At 44.3% G+C, this 26,855-nt stretch overlaps 1 protein-coding gene across 4 annotated transcripts in view; it reads left to right on the plus strand.

The window, feature by feature from the left end:
- Positions 1 to 26,855, plus strand: part of LOC123992660 (kin of IRRE-like protein 3) — a 233,571-nt gene that overhangs the window by 152,853 nt on the left and 53,863 nt on the right. For 2 of the 4 annotated variants that reach the window (XM_046294004.1, XM_046294005.1), the window contains exons 4-5: positions 8,363 to 8,532; positions 24,807 to 24,957. In XM_046294004.1, the coding sequence (XP_046149960.1) occupies positions 8,363 to 8,532; positions 24,807 to 24,957 (321 nt within the window). The remainder of the gene's footprint in view (positions 1 to 8,362; positions 8,533 to 24,806; positions 24,958 to 26,855) is intronic. The other 2 variants (XM_046294003.1, XM_046294006.1) reach the window with 1 other exon arrangement.

Consider the following 26,855-nt stretch of genomic DNA (forward strand, 5'->3'; position numbering starts at 1 on the left):
CTGATCAGCAGTCATTTTGTTAGAAATATGGCTCTTCCATTTTTATCTTGCGAACACTACCCTGATTTACATTAAAGTACATTACTGAGATCTAAGATAAAGAGAACATCTATAATATCACAGACTCTATGAACAGCTGTATGTTAATACCCAACAGATTGCATGTAAGACATGGTTTGAGTGTTTTAAAAGGGAGGGGTACTTTTAAACACACACACAGCTGTGTTTTGAAATCTTTTCAAAATCAATATGTCATGTTCAGTAATAAATGATCATAACAAAAACGATTATTGACTTAAACAAATCTAGAACTGGAAGAGATGAGAGCTTGATTGACACTCTATAAGGAACAATCCATTTCGATAACATTTAATGTGAAGGTATATATTAACAGGAGTCTGTTTTTACATTTCATGCAAAATGACAGCCACATTGCTACAGAAACGAACACACACACACAAACACGGCAATGTCAGTGCCCTCCCAATCTGTTGAGAGCAACTTTAGCGCTACACATCGCTGCTCTGTGACGGAGCCATCTCTGCACGCTGCTGACAGCTCTGGCATCTCACCACTCCTCCCATGTCTCCAGAAAACCTCCTCATCCCTTCCTTCACTCTCCCTCTGTTGGTCAGCATACACACACCTACACCACCTACACCACCCACCCACCCACCCACCCACCCACCCACACACACACACACACACACACACACACACACACACACACACACACACACACACACACACACACACACACACACACACACACACACACACACACACACACACACAGTCATATCGTCATACCTCACATTAATCTCTCTATCACTGATCATCTAACACAGCCAGTATTAGCAGAGTGGGAGAGATAGAGACAGTCTGTGTGAGCCAAGATCTTGTGACCTACAAACAGGTGTATGGTGACAGCACTTGAAGAGGCCTGTGATTTGGGCCAGTGAGCCACGTATGTCTCTTGTCTTCCACCTACGATGGATCGTTCTTTTCGCCCTTCTCTTTTGTGATCTATCTATCACAACCTCTGCAAGCTGCCAGGGCGCCGTCGAATTGGGGTGACAGGTGTCTGGTGCGAGCATTCTGCCGAAACCGGCGGGGCGAGCCGACCCATTGTTGTTCCAGACATGTCGGCAGAAGCCCAGCACTGTGCACACTGCGTTTCCAGACACTGTCGGCAAAATCCCAGCACTGTGCACATTGCATTTCCAGACACTGTCGGCAGAATCCCAGCACTGTGTACACTGCATTTCCAGACACTGTCGGCAGAATCCCAGCACTGTGCACACTGCATTTCCAGACACTGTCGGCAGAAGCCCAGCACTGTGTACACTGCATTTCCAGACACTGTCGGCAGAATCCCAGCACTGTGCACACTGCATTTCCAGACACCGTCGGCAGAATCCCAGCACTGTGTACACTGCATTTCCAGACACTGTCAGCAGAATCCCAGCACTGTGTACACTGCATTTCCAGACACTGTCGGCAGAATCCCAGCACTGTGTACACTGCATTTCCAGACACTGTCGGCAGAAGCCCAGCACTGTGCACACTGCATTTCCAGACACCGTCGGCAGAAGCCCAGCACTATGCACACTGCATTTCCAGACACTGTCGGTAGAAGCCCAGCACTGTGCACACTGCATTTCCAGACACCGTCGGCAGAAGCCCAGCACTGTGCACACTGCGTTTCCAGACACTGTCGGCAAAATCCCAGCACTGTGCACATTGCATTTCCAGACACTGTCGGCAGAATCCCAGCACTGTGTACACTGCATTTCCAGACACTGTCGGCAGAATCCCAGCACTGTGCACACTGCATTTCCAGACACTGTCGGCAGAAGCCCAGCACTGTGCACACTGCATTTCCAGACACGGTCGGCAGAATCCCAGCACTGTGCACACTGCATTTCCAGACACCGTCGGCAGAAGCCCAGCACTGTGTACACTGCATTTCCAGACACTGTCGGCAGAATCCCAGCACTGTGCACACTGCATTTCCAGACACCGTCGGCAGAATCCCAGCACTGTGTACACTGCATTTCCAGACACTGTCAGCAGAATCCCAGCACTGTGTACACTGCATTTCCAGACACTGTCGGCAGAATCCCAGCACTGTGTACACTGCATTTCCAGACACTGTCGGCAGAAGCCCAGCACTGTGCACACTGCATTTCCAGACACCGTCGGCAGAAGCCCAGCACTATGCACACTGCATTTCCAGACACTGTCGGTAGAAGCCCAGCACTGTGCACACTGCATTTCCAGACACCGTCGGCAGAAGCCCAGCACTATGCACACTGCATTTCCAGACATGTCGGCAGAAGCCCAGCACTGTGCACACTGCATTTCCAGACACCGTCGGCAGAAGCCCAGCACTATGCACATTGCATTTCCAGACACTGTCGGCAGAAGCCCAGCACTGTGCACACTGCATTTCCAGACACCGTCGGCAGAAGCCCAGCACTATGCACACTGCATTTCCAGACACTGTCGGCAGAAGCCCAGCACTATGCACACTGCATTTCCAGACATGTCGGCAGAATCCCAGCACTGTGTACACTGCATTTCCAGACACTGTCGGCAGAAGCCCAGCACTGTGCACACTGCATTTCCAGACACCGTCGGCAGAAGCCCAGCACTATGCACACTGCATTTCCAGACACTGTCGGCAGAAGCCCAGCACTGTGCACACTGCATTTCCAGACACCGTCGGCAGAAGCCCAGCACTGTGCACACTGCATTTCCAGACACCGTCGGCAGAAGCCCAGCACTATGCACACTGCATTTCCAGACATGTCGGCAGAAGCCCAGCACTATGCACACTGCATTTCCAGACATGTCGGCAGAAGCCCAGCACTGTGCAAACTGCATTTCCAGACACCGTCGGCAGAAGCCCAGCACTATGCACACTGCATTTCCAGACATGTCGGCAGAAGCCCAGCACTGTGCACACTGCATTTCCAGACACTGTCGGCAGAAGCCCAGCACTATGCACACTGCATTTCCAGACACCCCACTCCGCCCCCTCCCCATCTCAGAGCTCTTCTGAGGTTACCCCTCTCAATCACCCACCTCCAAATTGCCTTTTGAACCCACTCTCCTGTTCCTGGAAGGCTGTGTGTAGGACTATAGGCTGTTTGGAGAATGTTCCTCAGCCTGGCTTTGGTTGTTTATGACTCAGGTTGTCCGCCATCAGCAGAGCCCCAATGGTAATAGACTGGCTTTACTTCTCTTCCAGTTCTGGCGCCGTCAGGGTGTTTTCTCAGACCAGGCTAATCCCAGAGGTTCTGAGGTATTGAAATGTCTCCCAGGACACAGGGCAGGTTTATACTCTAGGTTTATTCGGACAAGCCCTGCCTATAACAGACTTACTGTCACACATGGTTGGGTTAATTACAAATCCATATGCCTTTGTCTCATTTATAGATATCTTTGATTATACACTAAAAATAAATGAGCTCACTAAAACACAATCAATCCGACCTGCCCTCTTCTCCCCAGCCTGCTCTGAGTTTTATGGTAAAACATGGCTCTGAGATCTGGGTTGGGCAAAAACCTGAAACAAACCATAGTGCTATCTCTCTCAGGAAGGGGCGATGCAATTCCATTAAACTCCATTGCTCCTTTAATGAACTTCTTATCTGAGGCAGAGGGCTGGGCTAATGCAAGTTGTGACAGATTGTGTGCCCCCTCAAAACCCCCATCACCTAGTAGTCTCACTCCCTGAAAAAGGTTGCTTGGAGCATAAATATGAGAAATTAACTGGTACACCTGTGATGGCCCAGGTGACAGACAGGCACATCATAATCATCCAGATAACCATTGAAGGTGAGAAAAAGTAATAAGCAAGGTACATTTAGAGGTAAAATGTTAATACATGCCTGAGATCCCTCCTCCAGAGCAGGAAGGAAAAACAGGGAAACTAGCAGTATGAGCCAAGTAAGAGGAGAACACATACTATAGAACTAATCTCCTATTGATTAATCTACTCCTTTGAAGAAAACCCACAGAATCTCTCTTCCACGTCATATCTCAGACAACAAGAGGATGTTTTGCCCTCAAATCTAGGAGTTGAGAAACTATTGAGCAGTGTGTATGTTTGTATGAGTGTGGAAGTGTGTGGTGTTAGATTGCATTATACTCTCCCAGAGTGAAGTGGGGAAAGAGGAAGTATTTCAGCAAGCCAGCTGGTAATTAAAGAGGCGCAATCAATCCGAGCCGCTGACCGGCTCGTGAGAAATCCATCACGGGGCCGCAGTAAAGCGCTAATTTGGAACCATTAGGGGCTGCCGAGTTTGCAAACAGGACTGTAATGATGATGACTGGCGTGGTTCGAGGCCTTTGTGCGGCTGTCAGACTGGCCCACAAGAGGGACGGTTGTGGAGAGATGGCTTAACAGCAACCCAGTATGGAGAGAGAGAGAGGGAACTGGAATTGCACTTCTTTTTGTAACTATTCTGGCTGTTAGACTGTGACTTACAATAGGCTACTCTTTACTGTTGCTTTACTGTCCACTGTAGCAGGTCCACTGTGGAATGTACAAATGTAGATCTATGGCTTGTGAGGTAGAGCGGTTGAGGTAAACTACCTGCCCATTGTTTGGTCATGCAGTGCTTACAGTACATCTGAGTTAGCCTTTGTTTTGTGAGGGGATTGCCCCTACGTCCCTAAAAGGGAAACCGAAAGTGGGAGATGGAGGAGTGCAGATGGAGAGCATGCCACCTGTGCCAATGACTTAGCAAAGAGATTACACTGGCTCTCATTCTACTCAGAGATCCTCGGTGTCATCCCTGTGACAGATATCACACACATGGAGGAAATGAAAAAAGTCCTGTCGGAGGCAGCCAAGCCAGTCTTTCACCCTGTTTGTCTGTTTTCCATCCACCCATGACACATCACCGCCTGTCTCCCAGAGCAGAGCACACGGCCTGAAAGCATAACGACAATCTGTGCGCCTTGCCATGGACCTCAGCGTATGGAGATTACCATGCATTAAATGTTAACCTTCACTACAGCGGCACTCAGATAAACTATTATTAACTTTACAGGTCAAGATGGGTCAATAATATCTCTAGGAGAGGGGTTGAAAGTAGCCTTTAAATTATTAGTGGCATCACATCACTTCCTGGCTGTACTGTACCTACTGGGCACAGTCATCAATTCAATGTCTGTTCAATGTCTACGATGGTCCAACATAACTTTATTGAATTGACGTGGAAACAACAATGATTCAAGCAGTGTGTGCCCAGTGGGTAGCTGGTTTCTGGAAGCCTTGAGCTGTCATGTTCTGTTTTAGAAAGTCAACACATTTTACCTGGATTAGTTCACAGCCATTGCTCTTCCTTGATGGCCTGGTATTGTGACTGGAGTGGTGACAGTCAATACCAGCCTGAATCCACAACCCACTTACTCCATCTTTAATATGCATCTCTGTGCTGTCATCAGTCACATAATGTTAGGCTCTCAGAGAGCTCCAAATGGAGCAGTTTTTCTATTCAATTTGCCCCTTCAGAAGATGGAAGCTATGCATACCTCAAACAACCTGACAGTTAGTTAATGTTTCAGCAGCATTGAGTGAGCGCTGACAGCAAACCAATAACACCAGATCTCTAGAAGCATCTCTCCATCTCTGTTGCTCACTATTTCATATTTTCATAAACCAATGAGAGGGTTGATATGGCTTCTCTCATTCTGGTGACAAAGAGAAGGAACAAGCTTGTTTCCAATCTTAAACCACAATATTACCATACTACAATATACTGTATATCCATTTGTTCAGTTACGTAAATATCTTCGTATTCTAAATAAGACCTAGTATTTCTATCTTCCACCAACTTGTGTAACTTCAAATCGTGAAGAACACCAGATCAAAAGGACATATACTAACCACAGTATTTTCTGTTCAAACAAAACGTTTCACACTATATCACTGTTGTTTCCAGAGCCATTTGACGAGGCAGGAATGTGTCTCTGGGTCTGGTCTAGAAACAGGTTGGAGAATCACCTGGGAGCTGAGTCACAAGGCTTAGTCGGACTGAACTGGCAAAGCAGAAAAGCAGCCCTATTCCCAACGCTCCCCTGCTGCAAAATCTCACACTTTGTCATAGTGTGTCACCGGTACTATACAGCCCTGACTTTTTAATTGCTTGTCCTAAGGAAGGAGGATGTGGGTGGAAACAGGGGAAAGCATCAGTTATATTTAGTCTGCAGTTTTCATTCCTTTCATAACCAAAAAATACAATTAACTAGAGGCAGTAAAAATAACCTGTATGAGCTTCCTTCCTGAGTTTGGATGTTACAGCAGCTCTATTTTATGTCAGACGGTGACACAGTCCTTGTTGATCATCCATAGGTCTGCTATGAGTCCCTCAGGATTTTAACGAGGCATGGCTCCCTGTTCCTATTTTACTTAACTAGGCAAGTCAGTTGAGAACCAATTCTTATTTACAATGACGGCCCACCCCGGCCAACCCCTAACCCAGACGGCGCTGGGCCAGTTGTGCGCCGCCCTATGGGACTCCCATCACAGCCCGTTGTGATACAGCCTGGAATCAAACCAGGGTCTGTAGTGACACCTCTAGCACTGAGATGCAGTGCCTTAGACAGCTGCCCCACTCAGGAGCCCTTTAAATGTTCCTGGGGAATGGCTGAAAGTGTAGATCCTGTTGAAAGTGAGTAGTTTAGTACTGTAAGTCATGAATGGAAGATCAACCATCAAAGTGATCCTCTGGAACTTTTGTATAATTTCAGCCAGTAGTGCTCATGAGCCAAAACAGGTCCCCATTGTTTGTGTAATACAGTAAGTCATCCAATTCTGTGTAGCTTCATCCATTTCGTATTATATGTTACGCCCTGTAATTTGTATTTATATATATTGTTTTAATACAATTTGTACAATATGTTATGCATTTGTTGTGCTTAAGATCCCTGACTGCATCTTTAACCTTTAGCATTCAATGAGTCAGTGACAAAGCAGAACAGGAATATGTCCCCTTTCAACAACAACAAAATGTATAACTGTGTTGTTGTATGTATAGGCAATCGAACCTTTCACTAGAATTGACAGATTGCTAGGGAATTGCGGTCAGTCGTCATCTCATAAGCAGAAAAGAGACAGATAGAGGAAGAGAGTGGTGGATGACTGCAAAATGCAGATCCGTGAATTGGGCTCCCGAGTGGCGCAGCGGTCTAAGTCACTGCATCTCAGTGCTAGAGGCGTCACTACAGATCCAGGCTGTATCACAACCAGTCTTGATTGGGAGTCTCAGAGGGCAGCGCACAACTGGCCCAGCGTCGTCCAGGTTTGGCCGGTGTAGGCCATCATTGTAAATAAGAACTTGTTCTGAACTGGCTTAAATAAAAAGAAATAGGCCATTATCCATAAAACAATTCAACAGTGTATCCATAGCTCACCTTTTTCATTCCAAGCCTTGGCTGTTTGACAGAAGAACCCCGCCCACCTTCTCTCTCCGACCCTCTCACTCTCACAGGCAAATATGCCAGCTGCTCGCAGCCTTTGATTTCATCATGCCCCAGATCTGCACTGTAATGAGCGTGCAGGCCAATCAATAATTCACTGGAGTTTGAATAATAACAGGGTGATCAGCATGTGTGTAAAAAGAGGCGTGTAATCAGTGCCATTCAGGGGCCTGCATTCTGCATTCATCCACCACTCTCTTCCTCTATCTATCTATTACCGCTTATGAGATGATGACTTGACTGCCATTCCCTGGCAATCTGTCAATCCTAGTCAAAGTTTTGATTGCTTCAATTGCCTTTATGTACGGACAAGTCATGATTAAAATGCACCGGTGTCTGTATCATCCATTCACATTGTCAGTAACAGCACAAAGCTGAACTGTGCTTTGGATTTCTTAGGGCTCTTATTCAGAGTCTATTGTTGGCTATACTCCAGACATATGATGTGACCAAAGTCTGCCCAATACGGCTCTGACATCTCTGCATCAGTGACCATGGACACCAGAGATTTCAATCTCACAGGAGAGAAAATGGACAAAAGAAACTGAAACCCCTCACCTCACCTGTCATTCATAAAGCTATATTGTATTTGAAGTAATCTCCCTGTCCTTGGCTCACACAGGTATTACTCAAAAAGTGAGAACAAGCCGTTTTACACAGTCCCACAGATATTATATGAACCTTCTTATGTCCAAGACACATCTTCTATCAATCCAATGGATGAGTCTGAGGTTTGATCAAATACCTTCATCATTGAAAAGAATAACACTCTGGCTTGAAGAAACAGTTGTTGTTGTATACAAGTATATGCCATTACATGTTTATAACGTAGCTACAACACAATGCCTTTCTGTTTTCCCTCCAGTGCCTCCTGAGGACCCAGTGATCAGTGGTGGTCCGGTGGTGAGCCTGAGAGCAGGAGATCCCCTAAACCTGACCTGCCACGCTGACAACGCCAAGCCAGCCGCATCCATCATCTGGATCCGCAATGGAGAGGTCCTCAATGGAGCCATGTACTCCAAGGTAAGCATCGAGGTGTGTAATACACAGTTTGTTTTTTAAGGGTGGAGGGAGGGCTGGGGCTTTTGAGGGGGGAGTGGTTAAACACTTACCCATTCCCATAGGTAGAAAGCAAAAGCCCTCAAACACTATTTCTTCCATGTAATAGGTTAAATCACTCATCAAATTCCAGTTGATGCTAGTCAATCCTTCCCTTGAAATTTGTTGTGAATAGCCACTTTAAGAGCACTAGCCGTCTGTAACAGGTGATTTCTTGTGCCATCTGTAAACTGTGCCTCAGCATTCAGCCTAGATTGATTGGAATAAAATCCCCCGAAAATACAGTGTCTTCTCTGGGATGTCTAAAGGATGTTTGTCCTCTTTGCCCAGCTAATGCCTCTACTCAAACAAGCAGATGGTGAGCAATAAGAATGCAAGTCGGTGACTCTCCAGCACCTTTGCTGTCTCCTAGGTGCCATGCTTCTCTCTTTTCAGTAGCAGGGTCCATAAAGAGATCTGTTCGGTAACTTCTCTATTGGAGAAGCCGTCCCTGATCTGTGGTATTCAGAGAAGATGCTCTGTCAACCAACTCTAGCCTTCAACTCAACCGTCACCGCACACAATGCCACACCAGACTGCCAGCTGGCCCCTCTGGCAAGTCAATGACACTAACCCGCGGGCTGAACATGTAATCAATGTCACTATCTGAATTTCCATATAAACAAGGAGAGCGAGCGGGCACCAACTCTCTCTCCACTGTCTCATCCCGTTATCGGCTTTTTTCAAAGAGCAGATAAATGCCATTGATTGGGCTGGGATACGGCACAAGCCCAATTGAATAAAACAAGGTGCCGTTTGCTAATAGTAACGGGGATAGCGTGCTTTCTACATACTCTTCCTCTTTCTGAAACAGCAGCAGCAGTGATGTGGGGACATTGTAGCCCAGCTGATGGATGGCAGCAGCAGCTCAGCCATGCAGTCTCTAGCCACAGCATTCTCCTAATATCATTACCATTAAAAATAAATGTGTTCAATTAAAAGTGAATGATTGTCTCATGAGAAATGTAGCTTTTGAGAGGATAATTGGCTGTCCTGCCCCACCTCGACCCTCGCCTCGCTCCACACCCCACAGATGATGGGAGGTAATAAGGCCAGATGCGCCAGAGTAAGAAGGTAGTTTCCTGATGCATGGCTTCCTCTACTCTACAAGAATGGCTTTGACCCCTATAGGTCTCAGAATGACCTCCCTCAAAATCCTAATGGATCAGTTATCTGCCATTTATCTTTAAGTAAGTTGTTACTTTGTGATAAGTACTTGGACCTGGTATGGTCTGACTGTATGAAGCAGTCATTCAAAAGATCTGGTTATACTGCATGTGAATGGCATTGAGTATGGGCTTGACCTGGTACCTATGGATGAGGATTGTTATACTCATTGCATACTGTACATTGTGAGGAGTCCCAGTACAAGCTTCAGATGATTGAAAATCTGAATTTGAGAACAAGGGAGAATATCCAAATCCTAACCGTCTCATATTCAGTTCCATTCCACGGGGGACTAAAAGTAGGAAAATGAATGCACTCACTACTGTAAGTCAAATTGGATAAGGGTGTCTGCTAAATGACTAAAATGTATCATGTAAATGTAAACCCAAACCACATTTCAGTCAGCTCCTTATGGATGGACTGATGAAAAATTGTAAGTGGTGTCATCATAGTAACTTCCACAGGGCTGAGGGAATTCATTATTCTGTGAGAGCATTCAAATGCATGACACCAGAAAAGAAGTTCTGCTTATCGTCCCTCTCTTCCTCCACAGATAAGTTTCCCTGCTCATTCCTCCCCTACTCCCCCACAAACTTTCAAAGACGCTTCTTTATCTGTCTCTCGATTTCATTATTTTCCTCCCAACCTTCATCTCAGCAAAGTTTTCTGTATAATTAGAGAGATTTTCTTTTAACCCTCCTGTTGTGTTCGTTTCATGTTAATAAATCCTGTGTTCCCGGTCCAAAATGACCGCCCCATTTTAGCTGATTATAAATCCATAATAATACATGTATTATAACCTAATGTTGTGTTAGATCTTCTTATCAACTTAAGTTATTGTGAACATAACAAGTTTTGAACTTATATTTGCTATTTATGGCCTGTAGCTTATACAACTTGTTTGTGAGTTTAAAAAAAAGCATAATGTATGGATTATTTTGACTATAACAAATACTCAGATGAAACATATTGTGCTATTTATCACAGACAACTTTGTGTCAAAGTGTAACAAGGACTCGCTCCTCACCAGTGTCATGATCAAAGATATGATCAAGAGCCTCAGATACTGTATTTTTGTTCATTGTGCTGCCACAGAATGAATTGTGAGCAAGACCTCAAAAAAGCATTATATGCCAAAGCTGCAAGAAAAGTTCTACATATTATTGAAACAATGTTGCGATTGTTTGTGAGAATTCCAACAGGTGTGGCTCCCGTGGGGGAAAAGTTCCCATGAGGATTGCCATGGAAGCCAAGAAGGGGAGTGAGGTTTGTGTGTGTGTGTGTGTGTGTGTGTGTGTGTGTGTGTGTGTGTGTGTGTGTGTGTGTGTGTGTGTGTGTGTGTGTGTGTGTGTGTGTGTGTGTGTGTGTGTGTGTGTGTGTGTGTGTGCGTGTGTGCGTGTGCCCTGGAACACACATGCATGTGGGGGGGTCTGGGAGAGGAACTGTGTCCATCTGATGACTGGGCTTGTGCCTGAACTCAATTTTATACACTAATTGTAGTCTCACTCATTCATTTCTAATTACCAGTCATTTTTGACCGGGAACATCACAGGCGTACAAAAGTTAAATAAAACACCCAAAATGTAATGAAAATCATCAACATTTATATGGTGTATTCAGATACCCTGTGTGGACAAAGTCATGGAACCTTATGACAGTCAGATTAAATTAACTACATTTTTCAGAGAGAAAACTTGTAAATCGGTCCAATTCGAGTGGAACACAGCAGGAGGTTAGTAGTAATGCTCAATACCAAGTGAGGCTGTGGGAAATCATCCCGGGAAAAAGTAACTGATTAATTTTAAAGAGTGTATAAAACATGTCACATTTTTCATACTCAAGAGACAGGTAGAGTTCCCAGTACTTTCCCTGCATAATAATCTATAGTATCCCTTACTTTCCCTGCATAATAATCTATAGTTCCCAGTACTTTCCCTGCATAATAATCTATTGTACCCCTTACTTTCCCTGCATAATAATATATCGTTCCCCTTACTTTCCCTGCATAATAATCTATAGTACCCCTTACTTTCCCTGCATAATAATCTATAGTACCCCTTACTTTCCCTGCATAATAATCTAGAGTACCCCTTACTTTCCCTGTATAATAATCTATAGTACCCCTTACTTTCCCTGCATAATAATCTATAGTACCCCTTACTTTCCCTGCATAATAATCTATAATACCCCTTACTTTCCCTGCATAATAATCTATAGTTCCCAGTACCTTCCCTGTATAATAATCTATAGTACCCCTTACTTTCCCTGCATAATAATCTATAGTACCCCTTACTTTCCCTGCATAATAATCTATAGTACCCCTTACTTTCCTTGCATAGTAATCTATAGTACTGTAACGGCTCTCTTCTATCTCCTCCTCTGACGAAGAGGTGGAACAAGGATCATACCAAAATGCAACGTAATGATGATTCATGATATATATTAATAAAGAAAAAACTATACATGCAGAAACTACAAAAAAATCAAATGAAATAATGAAAACCGAAACAGCCCTATCTGGTACATGTCAGGACCCGGTTACGAACACGGGTCTCTGGAGTGAGAAACAGTCACTTAACCAACTGAGCCAAGAATAGTCGGCAGAACCCAGAAGATGAGGCAGACACAGCAGTACTTGAGACGGTGTATTTAATGAAGTAAAAAGTGAAGTTCTTCAGGAAAACATGTAACTCCACAACCTCAAAAGGAATCCTACAAGAACAAAGGTAATCCTCCAAGACAAAAAAGGTAAATCCACAAGGTGGAAGGTAAAGCACAAAAAGCATCAAAAGATACTCAAAAAACAAACAAACAAGTACAAAAAAACAGATTTCCACAAGAGAGTCCACCGGGATCAACAAGAGTTCTCAGAGTACTAGGGCTGGGTGCTAACATACAAACACAGAGCAAAGAACAGAGGAAAACAAAGGGTTTAAATACAATCAGGGGAAACGAGGCACAGGTGCAAATAATAATGGGGATCAAGGGAAAACAAAAGGTCAAAACGCACAATGGGGGCTTCTAGTGACCAAAAACCGGAACAACCCTGGCCAAATCCTGACAGAATCCCCCCCCTAGGAACGGCTCCTGACGTTCCTACCAGCTCTCTCAGGGTGGAGGGCCCTGAACTGACGAATGAGGTCAGGGTCCAGTATGTCTTTGGCAGGAACCCAGGAGCGCTCCTCGGGACCGTAGCCTTCCCAGTCCACCAGATACTGCCAGGACCGCTGCACCCGGCGGGAATCCAGTATCCGATGGACGGTATAAGCCGGCTGGCCTCCAATGACACGAGGCGGATGGGGAGGTCTGTCTGCCGGGACAAGGGGAGAAAAAACAACAGGTTTTAATAAGGAAATGTGAAACGTGGGATTAATCATAAGGGATCTGGGTAAGTGTAGGCGATAAGAAACTGGGTTAACTCTCCTGGCAACCTTAAAGGGACCAATGTATTTTTGGGACAGCTTGCGAGACTCCACCCGTAGTGGTAAGTCTCTTGTGGAGAGCCAGACTCTCTGGCCGGGGCGCAGGGTAGGCCCGGGACGGCGACGTCTGTTGGCTTGTTGTTGGTACCTCTGTGAGGAACGCATAAGATTAAGACGGGTCTTCATCCACATAAGCCGACAGCGTCTGACGAACTTCAAGGCTGAAGGCACTCTGACTTCTGCCTCCTGGTCCGGGAACAATGGAGGGGCATAGCCAAACTGACACTCGTGCGGGGACATACCAGTGGAGGAGGAGCGCAAGGTGTTGTGCGCGTATTCAGCCCAAACAATGAAGGACGACCATGTGGACGGATTGTTACGAGTCATACATCGGAGGGTGGTTTCCAGCTCTTGATTCATCCTCTCAGTTTGGCCGTTGGACTCCGGATGGTACCCTGAAGATAGACTGGCAGAAGCCCCCATGAGTTGGCAGAAGGCCTTCCAAAACCTAGAGGCGAACTGGGGACCTCTGTCAGAAACCATATCTTGAGGAATGCCGAAGACTCGGAACACATGATTAATTACCAACTCAGCCGTTTCCTTGGCAGAAGGTAACTTAGTCAGAGGGACGAACCTGGCCGCCTTTGAAAACCTGTCGATAATGACTAGGATAGTAGTATTGCCATGGGATGGAGGAAGGCCAGTAATGAAGTCCAACGAGATATGGGACCAGGGTCTGTGGGGAACAGGTAAAGGGTGAAGGAGTCCTTGTGGGTGGAGGTGAGAAGATTTGCCCTGGCAGCACACGGGGCAGGCATTGACGAAAGTGGCAACATCTTCTCTTATGGTAGGCCACCAGAACTTACGCTGGATGAACTCCAAGGTGCGACCTACGCCCGGGTGACAGGTGAGGCGAGAGGAGTGCCCCCACAGAAGGACCTGAGTCCTCACTGCCTTGGGGACAAACAACCGATTGGCAGGACCTCCTTTCGGGTCCGGTTCAATAGCTTGAGCTCGTCTCACGGTATCCTCAACTTGCCACGAGATCGGAGCCACGATCTTAGCAGCAGGAAGGACAGGCATGTCCGTGTCATCTCGAATGGCAGGAGCGTAGACTCGGGACAGGGCATCCGGTTATTCGACCCGGGCCGATAGGTGAGGATAAACTAGGATAAACTGGAATCGATTGAAGAAAAGAGACCATCTAGCTTGTCTAGAGTTCAACCGCTTCGCCTGCTGGATATACTCCAGATTTTTGTGGTCCGTAAGCACTTGAAACGGGTGAGAAGCCCCCTCGAGCCAGTGTCTCCATTCCTTCAATGCCATCTTAACCGCTAGGAGTTCACAATCCCCCACATCGTAGTTCCTCTCAGCCGGGGTAAGCCGGTGTGAGAAGAAAGCGCACGGATGAAGCTTCTTGTCTTCACCCCTCTGAGACAGGACAGCTCCAACACCAACCTCTGAGGCGTCTACCTCCACCACAAATGGTTCATCCGTAGTATCAGGATGGGAGCAGAGAGGACGCGCTGCTTGAGTCCTTGGAAGGCATCTCAGCTTCTATTCCCCGCAAAAACCTTGCATTGCCGCCCTTGGATAAAGTTGAGAGATGGGCTGCCACCAAGCTGAAGTTCTTGATGAACTTGCGGTAAACGTTAGTGAAGCCCAGGAAACGCTGAACTTCCTTAACGGATTTGGGGGTGGGCCAATCCGCTACCGCCCCTACCTTCCTGGGGTCCATTTGGACTCGACCGGGTTCCACTACAAATTCCAGGAATTGTACTCGGGATGAATGGAATTCACATTTTTCCGGCTTAACGTACAGATGGCTGTCTAGGAGGCGTTTGAGTACTTGTCTGACATGCTTAGTGTGTTCTTGAAGAGAGCTCGAAAAGATGAGGATGTCATCCAAGTAAACGAACACAAATATGTTAAGCATATCCCTAAGCACATCGTTTATGAGCGCTTGGAACACCGCTGGGGCGTTGGTCAGGCCGAAGGGCATCACCAAGTATTCATAGTGACCAGTAGGCGTGTTGAAAGCGGTCTTCCACTCGTCACCAGGTCTGATCCGCACAAGATGGTATGCGTTCCGCAGGTCAAGCTTAGTGAAAACAACTGCTTCCTGGAGCAGCTCGAAGGCTGTGGCCATAAGGGGTAGCGGGTAACGGTTTCGGACGGTTATGGCATTGAGTCCCCGGTAGTCGATGCAAGGACGTAATCCACCTTCTTTCTTGGCCACAAAGAAAAACCCTGCTCCCGCTGGGGAGGTGGATGGACACATGAGGCCTGCTTCCAGAGCGTCCTTGATGTAGGTATCCATAGCAGCTCGTTCGGGTGGAGATAGGGAAAAGATCCGACCCCTGGGAGGGCAAGTGCCCGGAAACAGTTCGATGGGGCAATCATAAGGTCTATGGGGTGGTAGCATGGTGGCCCTCTGTTTGCTAAATACCAGTTTGAGGTCATGGTAACACTCGGGAACTCGGGTCAGGTCGATGGATTCTAAAGACTCGGGAGTAGAACTCGGGGAATTCGGGAAAATACAAGTAGCTTGGCACGTAGGACCCCACTGCTTGATAGTGCCCACAGACCAGTCGGTGTGAGGGTTATGGCTGCGAAGCCAGGGGTATCCAAGGACGAGAGGGAACTCGGAACAGGAGATCAAATGAAAGTTCATCAATTCCTGGTGTTGTGAAACTGAAAGTCGCAAGGAGGTAGTGACATGAGTGACAAGTCCAGATCTCAAAGGGCTTCCATACAATGTAGTAACCCTCATTGGGTCACTTAGAGGTTCAGAGGGAACGCCATTCTCCTTCGCCCAGACACCATCCATGAAGTTACCTGCGGCTCCAGAGTCTACCAAGGCTTGAAGGTGAAGCTTGTGGTTGTCCCAGGAAAGGGTGACTGGAATGAGCAGACGGGAGTTGGACGGATGGGAGGAGGTTATGTTTCCCGTTACAGTTCCCCCCGGTCTGTACGGGACAGAGCGTTTCCCTGGAGCCCGGGACACGTGGAACGGAAATGGCCCGGTTTGCCGCAATATAGACAGCGTCGCTCCCTCATCCGGCAGTCTCTCTCAGCCTGGGAGATGCGTCCAATCTGCATGGGTTCCGGTGGAGCCAGCGAGGATAAAGGTGGGGACTCGGAGCTGAGACTGATAAGGGCTAGAGGTCTACGGTTGAGTTCTCTCTCTCTCAAACGCTGGTCAATGCGTGAGGCCAACTTGATCAGGGACTCGAGATTGTCCGGTGGTTCCCGAGTGGCCAGTTCATCTTGGATAGTGTCGGAAAGGCCTTTCAGAAAGCACACTGTGAGCGCCTCGTTGTTCCAGCCACTCGCTGCTGCCACCGTGCGGAACTGGATGGCATAGTCTGTCACGCTGCGCCGACCTTGGTGGAGAGTCAGGAGCTGTTTGGCTGAGTCAGGACCACTGCTTGGGCCTTGAAACACTCGTTTGAATTCCTCAGCAAAGGCAGAGTAGCTGGCACAGCAGGAACTATGGGCATCCCACACAGCAGTAGCCCAGGCCAGGGCTTTTTCCGACAGCAGGGTGATGATATATGCGATCTTATACCGGTCGGTGGGGAATGACGAGGGTTGCAGCTCAAAGGAGAGAGAACATTGGGTGAGAAACCCTTTACAAGCACTTTGATCTCCTGAGAACAGTTGGGGAGGTGGAAGACGAGGTTCAGCCAGAGGGTTAACTGCCATGGGTACGTGAATCTGAGGTACTGGGACAGGAACTGTTGCCGGGGTAAGTCGATCAGATATCTGCTTTATGGAAGTCAGCATCTCCAACAGAAGATGAGAATGTCTAGCCATTAAGGCCTCTTGCTGAACCAGGGAGGCTTCGTGGTGTTGGACAGTCTCCTGGTGGTGGGACAGCATGGCAACAAGGTCCTGGGAACTGGCTGCCTCTGGGTTCATTTTTGGCTCTGTGTTTCTGTCAGGACCCGGTTACGAACCCGGGTCTCCGGAGTGAGAAACAGTCACTTAACCAACTGAGCCACAAATAGTCGGCAGAACCCAGAAGATGAGGCAGACACAGCAGTACTTGAGACGGTGTATTTAATGAAGTAAAAAGTGAAGTTCTTCAGGAAAACATGTAACTCCATAACCTCAAAAGGAATCCTACAAGAACAAAGGTAATCCTCCAAGATAAAAAAGGTAAATCCACAAGGTGGAAGGTAAAGCACAAAAAGCCTCAAAAGATACTCAAAAAACAAACAAACAAGAACAAAAAAACAGAATTCCACAAGAGAGTCCACCGGGATCAACAAGAGTTCTCAGAGTACTAGGGCTGGGTGCTAACATACAAACACAGAGCAAGGAACAGAGGAAAACAAAGGGTTTAAATACAATCAGGGGAAACGAGGCATAGGTGCAAATAATAATGGGGATCAAGGGAAAACAAAAAGTCAAAAGGCACAATGGGGGCATCTAGTGACCAAAAACCGGAACAACCCTGGCCAAATCCTGACAGTACAAACACAAAGAGGAACAATCACCCACGAAACACTCAAAGAATATGGCTGCCTAAATATGGTTCCCAATCAGAGACAACGAAATCACCTGCCTCTGATTAAGAACCGCCTCAAGGCAACCATAGACTTTCCTAGACAACCCTACTCAACCACAATCCCAATACCTACTAAAACCCCAATACAAAAACACACCACAAAATAAACCCATGTCACACCCTGGCCTGACCAAATAAATAAAGAAAACATAAAATACTAAGACCAAGGCGTGACAAGTACCCCTTACTTTCCCTGCATAATAATCTATTGTACCCCTTACTTTCCCCGCATATTAATCTATATTTCCCAGTACTTTCCCTGCATAATAATCTACAGTACCCCTTACTTTCCCTGCATAGTAATATATAGTACCCCTTCCTTTCCCTGCATAATAATATATAGTACCCCTTACTTTCCCTGCATAATAATCTATAGTTCCCAGTACTTTCCCTGTATAATAATCTATATTACCCCTTACTTTCCCTGCATAATAATCTATAGTACCCCTTACTTTCCCTGCATAATAATACATGGTACTCCTTACTTTACCTACATAATAATCTATAGTACCCCTTACTTTCCCTGCATAATAATCTATGGTACACCTTACTTTCCCTGTATAATAATCTAGAGTACCCCTTACTTTCCCTGCATAATAATCTATAGTACCCCTTACTTTCCCTGCATAATAATCTATAGTTCCCAGTACTTTCCCTGCATAATAATCTATAGTACCCCTTCCTTTCCCTGCATAATAATATATAGTACCCCTTACTTTCCCTGCATAATAATCTATAGTACCCCTTACTTACCCTGCATAATAATCTATAGTTCCCAGTACTTTCCCTGCATAATAATCTATAGTACCCCTTACTTTCCCTGCATAGTAATCTATAGTACCCCCTACTTTCCCTGCATAATAATCTATAGTACCCCTTACATACCCTGCATAATATTCTACAGTTCCCAGTACTTTCCCTGCATACTAATCTATAGTACCCCTTACTTTCCCTGCATAATAATCTATAGTACCCCTTACTTTCACTGCATAATGATCTATAGTACCCCTTACTTTACCTGCATAATAATCTATAGTACCCCTTACTTACCCTGCATAATAATCTATAGTTCCCAGTACTTTCCCTGCATAATAATCTATAGTACCCCTTACTTTCCCTGCATAGTAATCTATAGTACCCCCTACTTTCCCTGCATAATAATCTATAGTACCCCTTACATACCCTGCATAATATTCTACAGTTCCCAGTACTTTCCCTGCATACTAATCTATAGTACCCCTTACTTTCCCTGCATAATAATCTATAGTACCCCTTACTTTCACTGCATAATGATCTATAGTACCCCTTACTTTACCTGCATAATAATCTATAGTACCCCTTACTTTCCCTGCATAATAATCTAGAGTACCCCTTACTTTCCCTGCATAATAATCTAGAGTACCCCTTACATTCCCTGCATAATAATCTATAGTACCCCTTACTGTCCCTGCATAATAATCTATAGTACCCCTTACTTTCCCTGCATAATAATACATGGTACCCCTTACTTTACCTACATAATAATCTATAGTACCCCTTACTGTCCCTGCATAATAATCTATAGTACCTCTTACTTTCCCTGCATAATAATACATGGTACCCCTTACTTTACATGCATAATAATCTATAGTACCCCTTACTGTCCCTGCATAATAATCTATAGTACCCCTTACTTCCCCTGTATAATAATCTATAGTATCCCTTACTTTCCTTGCATAATAATCTATAGTACCCCTTACTTTCCCTGCATAATAATACATGGTACCCCTTACTTTCCCTGCATAATAATCTATAGTACCCCTTACTGTCCCTGCATAATAATCTATAGTACCCCTTACTTTCCCTGCATAATAATACATGGTACCCCTTACTTTCCCTGTATAATAATCTATAGTACCCCTTACTGTCCCTGCATAATAATCTATAGTACCTCTTACTTTCCCTGCATAATAATACATGGTACCCCTTACTTTACCTACATAATAATCTATAGTACCCCTTACTGTCCCTGCATAATAATCTATAGTACCTCTTACTTTCCCTGCATAATAATACATGGTACCCCTTACTTTACCTACATAATAATCTATAGTACCCCTTACTGTCCCTGCATAATAATCTATAGTACCTCTTACTTTCCCTGCATAATAATACATGGTACCCCTTACTTTACCTACATAATAATCTATAGTACCCCTTACTGTCCCTGCATAATAATCTATAGTACCTCTTACTTTCCCTGCATAATAATACATGGTACCCCTTACTTTACCTACATAATAATCTATAGTACCCCTTACTTTCCCTGCATAATAATACATGGTACCCCTTACTTTACATGCATAATAATCTATAGTACCCCTTACTGTCCCTGCATAATAATCTATAGTACCCCTTACTTCCCCTGCATAATAATCTATAGTACCCCTTACTGTCCCTGCATAATAATCTATAGTACCCCTTACTTCCCCTGCATAATAATCTATAGTACCCCTTACTGTCCCTGCATAATAATCTATAGTACCCCTTACTTTCCCTGCATAATAATACATGGTACCCCTTACTTTACCTACATAATAATCTATAGTACCCCTTACTTTCCCTGCATAATAATCTATAGTACCCCTTACTTTCCCTGCATAATAATATATAGTACCCCTTACTTTCCCTGCATAATAATCTAGAGTACCCCTTACTTTCCCTGCATAATAATCTATAGTACCCCTTACTTTCCCTGCATAATAATCTATAGTACCCCTTACTTTCCATGCATAATAATCTATAGTACCCCTTACTTCCCCTGCATAATAATCTATAGTACCCCTTACTTTCCCTGCATAATAATCTATAGTACCCCTTACTTTCCCAGTATTTCCATATTACTCGCTACATTTAACCTTTTTTCAAATGATTCAACAAGTGTCAGTCTCTCTCTCTTCCATTGTTTTTCTCTCTTGTCAAGCTAATTAACCTCACTGGCTTTGTGCAAGAAAAATTAGAAGTAGGCCTTGGGTGCACTTCATTTAATACATGTTGTTAAACAGAACGTCAGAAATTATCTGACTTTCTGGTAGTAGGTGTTACGGTTTTCTTCCGTCGAAGGAGAGTCGGACTAAAATGCAGCATGGTAATTTCCATACATGTTTATTGAAGAAAAAAACACGAACAATACAAAACCAACAAACAGAATGTGAAAACCTATACAGCCTATCTGGTGACAACCAACACAGAGACAGGAACAATCACCCACGAAACACTCAAAGAATATGGCTGCCTAAATATGGTTCCCAATCAGAGACAACGATAATCACCTGCCTCTGATTAAGAACCGCCTCAGGCAACCATAGACTTTCCCAGACAACCCTACTCAGCCGCAATCCCAATACCTACTAAAATCCCAATACAAAAACACACCACAAAATAAACCCATGTCACACCCTGGCCTGACGAATTAAATAAAGAAAACACAAAATATTAAGACCAAGGCGTGACAAGTAAGACCTCTTTAACCTCATGACCGGAGAAAATTGTGAAAATATATTATTTTCTCTTTTGTAGAAATAGGTTGTACAAAGTTTATGCAATTTCTATTTTTTCTTTGTGAAATTAATATCCAGTAATGAGCTTTGAAATGTGCCTCTGGTTTGGTCTGCAATTTAACAAATGCTGATTTAATTTAACTTGGAACCACATTTCATGTTTGGACATATCAAAGGCACATTAGATTAACTGCAGAATATTAATGTCAGTCAAATTATCAGCGTAAACAGGGACTAGACATCCCTCTGAGCCTCCCTTCATATTCCCTTTCACTGGTAGTTTTACCTAAATAATGGAAGTATTTCAGGCATGTCTGAAAGGTGAAAACTGTCCATGTTTTATTTTGTATTAGCCTGTTAATTGTAATAAACAGAATTAGTGTAAAGGTTAGGTAAAAACAATTTACAGATATTCCTGAAAATAGAAAAAGCTCCATATTTATCAGTAGAAACGTAACCAGCATTATCACTATACTATAGGTTCACTCATATTCGTTCAATATGACCTTCTACTGTCTATGCCCCCTTATCCCATATCTTGAAGAGCAACCTTCACACTCTCCCTCACCATTTTTCAATTCCTTTCTTAACTTGGGAAAGGTATTCTCCTCACATGCTCCAGGCAGTGATATGGGAAATCATCAATTTGTAATTCGGGCTATTTTAAAAGAGCTAGTCGCTGGGTGTTGAGTTCTATGCTGTACAAGATGAATGACTTTAGACAGGTCCAGAGCTATGAGAGAAACAATCCTGATGGTGTCAGAAAGGATATTACATTGACACATCCCACTGCTGACAGCTAATACGTACTGCTTTAGAGGTGAGTGCCAGGGCTTCTGTAACCTGGTGAGATCTGAGACTCTTCACCAGGTCATTTTGTTTTCATGCAAATGCAGAATAAGAATATATGATCATGTATCTTTATGCTATTTTGCGTATTCCTTACATACATATTATTTCACTCCAAGACAATAGTATTTTTGCTTAGCTAGGTACAGGAAACACTTGAGTAAATGAGGGATACAAAGTATATTGAAAGCAGGGGCTTCCACACAGGTGTGGATCCTGAGTTAATTAAGCAATACACATCCCATCATGCTTAGGGTAGTGTATAAACATGTTGGGCAGGCCATCATTTTGGCTACCATGGCTATTCTCACATAAGTTGACAATGTCCCCATCCACAGGGCACGAGTGGTGACTGAATTGTTTTATGAGCATGAAAATGATGTAAACCATATGCCATGGTCATCTCAGTCACCAGATCTCAACCCAATTAAACACTTATGGGAGATTCTGGAGCAGCTCCTGAGACAGTGTTTTCCACCACCATCAACAAAACATTGAATTATGGAATTTCTCGTGGAAGAATTGTGTCGCATCCCTCCAATAGAGTTCCAGACAATTGTAGAATCTATGCCAAGGTGCACTGAAGCTGTTCTGGCTCATGGTGGCCCAACGTCTTCTTAAAAAGATTTTGGCAGTTACCTGTATATCTTAGGAAGACAGTCGTTGACTGGAGAAGGCAGAAAAGTAAGATGATGAAAAGGCATGCATTGAACCCAAACCTCCAAACCTCTTGGCACACAGCTAATATAATGCCAGGTTCCTTGACACTTTAATATGCAGTCTGTGTGTGACATATCTAGCTGGGTTTCATTACAATTCTCAAACTTTCATGAAAGTAGAGAAATGAGGTGGTAATTACTGCCATTATCCAATAGCTTTCATTGTGACATGACTTAATATGTAACGACCATTGCAGCTAAAATATTTATTGTCACCATTTGCGAACTTACAGATATTATTATAAAACAAGGACTTGTCGAGAGCTGGTTTCAGAGGGCAGCTGTGATGTTTCAAATTTCCTCCCACGCAAGTCATGACCTTGGTTTGAAAAGTGCATAAAGGTCCTCAAAGGAAGTTTGATGAGCTTTCTTGTCTACGGTATTTTCTCATCAGAGCTCCTCATCATACTGCTAGCAAAGAAAGGATTTCATCACAACCCATTTGTTTGTGAAGTGAGTCATTGAATCCTGAATAAACTGTAGAGAAATCGCAGAGTTTTGCGCCTATAGTGGGACACACACACACACATAAAGCACCAAAGAGTTTAAATAATGAAGAGCAAAATGTCCCAACTTGCCATTGTATAACATGCCCTCCATAGCTGGACCTCTATAAGTGAAAAGTCAACTCAAAACCTCTTGAGGTTCTCTACAGATTGATGTCCCATCCTCGGGACAGTTAAGCAAATGTGTGCTAATGTGATTAGCATGACGTTGTAAGTAACAAGAACATTTCCCAGGATATTAGACATATCTGATATGGGCAGAAAGCTTAAATTCTTGTTAATCTAATTGCACTGTCCAATTTATAATAGCTATTACAGTGACATAATACCATGCTATTGTTTGAGGACAATTCTGAACTTGAAAATGTATAAATAAACCAATTAGGCACTTTTGAGCAGTCTTGATAAAACATTTTGAATAGATATGCAATAGTTCATTGGATCAGTCTAAAACTTTGCACTTGCACTGCTTCCATCTAGTGACCAAAGTCTAAACTGCGCCTGGGATAGAATAATTTCAAAAATTCAAAAATGATGGTACAATTTTTTTTTTAAATGCATGTCTTTTCTTTGTATTATCTTTTAACATATCTAATGTGCTATATTCTCCTACATTACTTTAACATTTACACAAACTACAAAGTGTTTCCTTTAAAATGGAATCAAGAATATGCATCTCCTTGCTTCAGGTCCTGGGCTACAGGCAGTTAGATTTGGGTATGAAATCTTAGGTGAAAATTGAAAAAAGGGGCTGATCCTTATTATTAATGGCCATCATATTTTTACTTGTTTCATTGAGTGAATAAGTATAATATTACAAGACCTTCTACTATGAATCCCAGTAGTTTATTTGTAAAGCAAACCCATAAGTTGTGTTAATGAACACTATATTTGTATAGAGCAACAATAGAGTATTATTTGAAGCAGTGTCAGTCTTGACTTTGTGGTTTGCCACACAGTGCTCCTGGCATGGCCAATTTGTTCTGGTGGGTCAGCTTGCACTGTTGCATGGTGGTTAGCAGGGCTCCCACAGTCCTCCCTGAGCACCAGGCAACGCAGAATTGTACCGGGGTGGCCTCCAGGTGGCTCTCACAATGCAAGAAGGGCTACAGCTCGGAGGATGAGCACTGAAAAGAAGATTGATTTCCTTTGTGGAGTATGACAAGCTATGCGCCAGAGCACAGCTCCAGACACACAAAATAGGCTCAGAAACACATTCCTTTTTTCAGATCAATCAGCCTTGGAGAAAGACTACAGGCTTGAGCATGCCAGGGGTTTATTTGTCTGTGTTGTCCCCAGGGCATCCAGGTGAATTGCTGCATTTGGGTTCCAGGCCTTGAGTTTCGATTGATGGTGTTATTCAGACTGTCCCACTATCTCTACTACCATATCATCGTTGAACTCTAAACTCTTCCTTTTTTTTCTCCTCTCAGACACTGCTTCGTGATGGAAGGAGGGAGAGTACGGTTAGCACACTCTACCTGTCTGCCTCCAACATCGAGACAGGCCAGCAGATCATCTGTCGAGCGTCCAACAAGGCTGTGCCCAACGGCAAAGAGACCAGCGTCAACATTGACATCCAACGTGAGATTCCCCTTCTCTAAAGGCCTATAACCTGGTCCCCGAACAAACTTTATTGTGCCCCAGGGTATTTCCCACCACAGTATCAGCCCCTGACTCGATGAATAAGACGTTTCTTTGTGTTTTTCTATGTTTACCATTTCTACTTGAAAGTGGAGGTATTAGCACAAAGAGGCCATTTTGACAGTTTCAGTTAAAAACCCATTATAAACATCTCGATTCATTTTAAGCTCTGATGAATATTCATAATTGGTTTTGAGTGGTTTTGCATTTCTTGTGTGGTTTGGTACGAGATCACCTTTTTGTTTCCAGTGATGAAATATCACTAGACCCGTCTGTCTTAAGTGAATGGGATTTTTTCTTTGCTCCAACAATCTCTTCGCGGTATTGTGCACATATCCCTGGCTCTTTTATTTCCTCTCCTATGCCATCAATCTTCTTGACGAGAGCATGCACAATCCCCTCTAAAATAGGAAAAGTAAGCCCAGTGTGTAAAACACAATGAGCCTCAATTTTCTGAAAATCTTTTTCGATCAAGAACTATTCACAGTAAGAGTGTGATTCTGAACAAAGGGATTTCGCATCAGCCCCCTTCAACACCATTAAGTACGCCTAATAAAGCATAAAATGCTATTTAGAGATCCATTACAAGTGACGGCTCCATTCTTTTCATTATGTACACCACGAGAGGCACATTACAGCTCAATGCCAGCATGCAGGCGATTGGAGGCGCCGGTGTAAAAATGATTAACAGTTGTTGGTGTTTGCAGGCCTCGCAGTTTGTTCTAATGTTTTTGTCATGCAAAGTGAGAGGAAGTGCAGTGTGTTGTGATTGTGTGACACGGAGAGTAATGAGGAGCTACGGTATGATGGCTGTGGCGGGCATGTTCCCTCCAATCTCCAGATCCGGCTTCCTGTGGGTGTGACAAAAGGCTTAACAAGGGGAAGGAGTAGCTGCTTGCAAACAATCCTGGAAAATGATTTTTGCAACTTGCAAAACTGGGGCTTCAACTACAGTTTTTCACTGGGTGATGAACAAATGAGTGTGAGCAGGACCAAATTGACTAGCATCATGTTGCGTCCCACTCACCTCTTGTCTAACCCCAGGCCTCCCACTCACTTTCTGCCACTCTCCACCTCCACCTCTACACTTGGACTGTGGACAGGTAGCGAGGCTGGTGCTCCCCGCCTCCGTCCCTGGTATCATGCTGAGATCGAGAAATAAAAGGCACTGTAATTTAACTTTGAGTCATCGGTGCTGGGTAGCAATTTGATCACTCCCCATGCTGACTCATTTGATTATGGGGTTCATGCCTCGCGACTGGATATGAAACGCTCAAAATACACTGTTGAAACCAATATCATTCAGAGGAAAATGAGAACGAGGAGTACGTAGCCTATATGCAATGAGATACATATTAGGAGGTGGATAGAGCTAATGGGATCAGATTCCAATGAGCATTTATAGACAGCCTAAAGACCAGTTGAGTGTGAATACAGAGGAAGAATTGTCTAGTAGAGGAAATGGGCAAAAATTGGTATCCATTTGGTTTCCCATTGTAACAAGAGAAAACAGGTGTTAAATTAATAAATTATGGAGCAATTGGCTAGTAGAGAGAGGTAGACATGCGCCCTCTTTCCCCACTAACCTCTCCTTGGCAGAGTAGTCACCACAGAGGCCCTGTTCTCCTCTCCACAGGGGCAGTGTGTGTGACAGGGGGAGGTAAATATTGATGAGAGACAGCTGTCTGCTCACAGAACAGGGAGGTACCTGTAGGAATGCTGTGCAGTAAAGTTTTGGGGTAAGGACCAAAATAAAAACCACTTTGGCCCTTTCACACTGAAATAGACACACAGAAATGTAGGACTAAGCCAAGCCGAGGATGCAAATTCAACATTTT

The sequence above is a fragment of the Oncorhynchus gorbuscha genome, linkage group LG13 (assembly GCF_021184085.1).
Source record: "Oncorhynchus gorbuscha isolate QuinsamMale2020 ecotype Even-year linkage group LG13, OgorEven_v1.0, whole genome shotgun sequence".
Classification (NCBI taxonomy): Eukaryota; Metazoa; Chordata; class Actinopteri; order Salmoniformes; family Salmonidae; genus Oncorhynchus; species Oncorhynchus gorbuscha.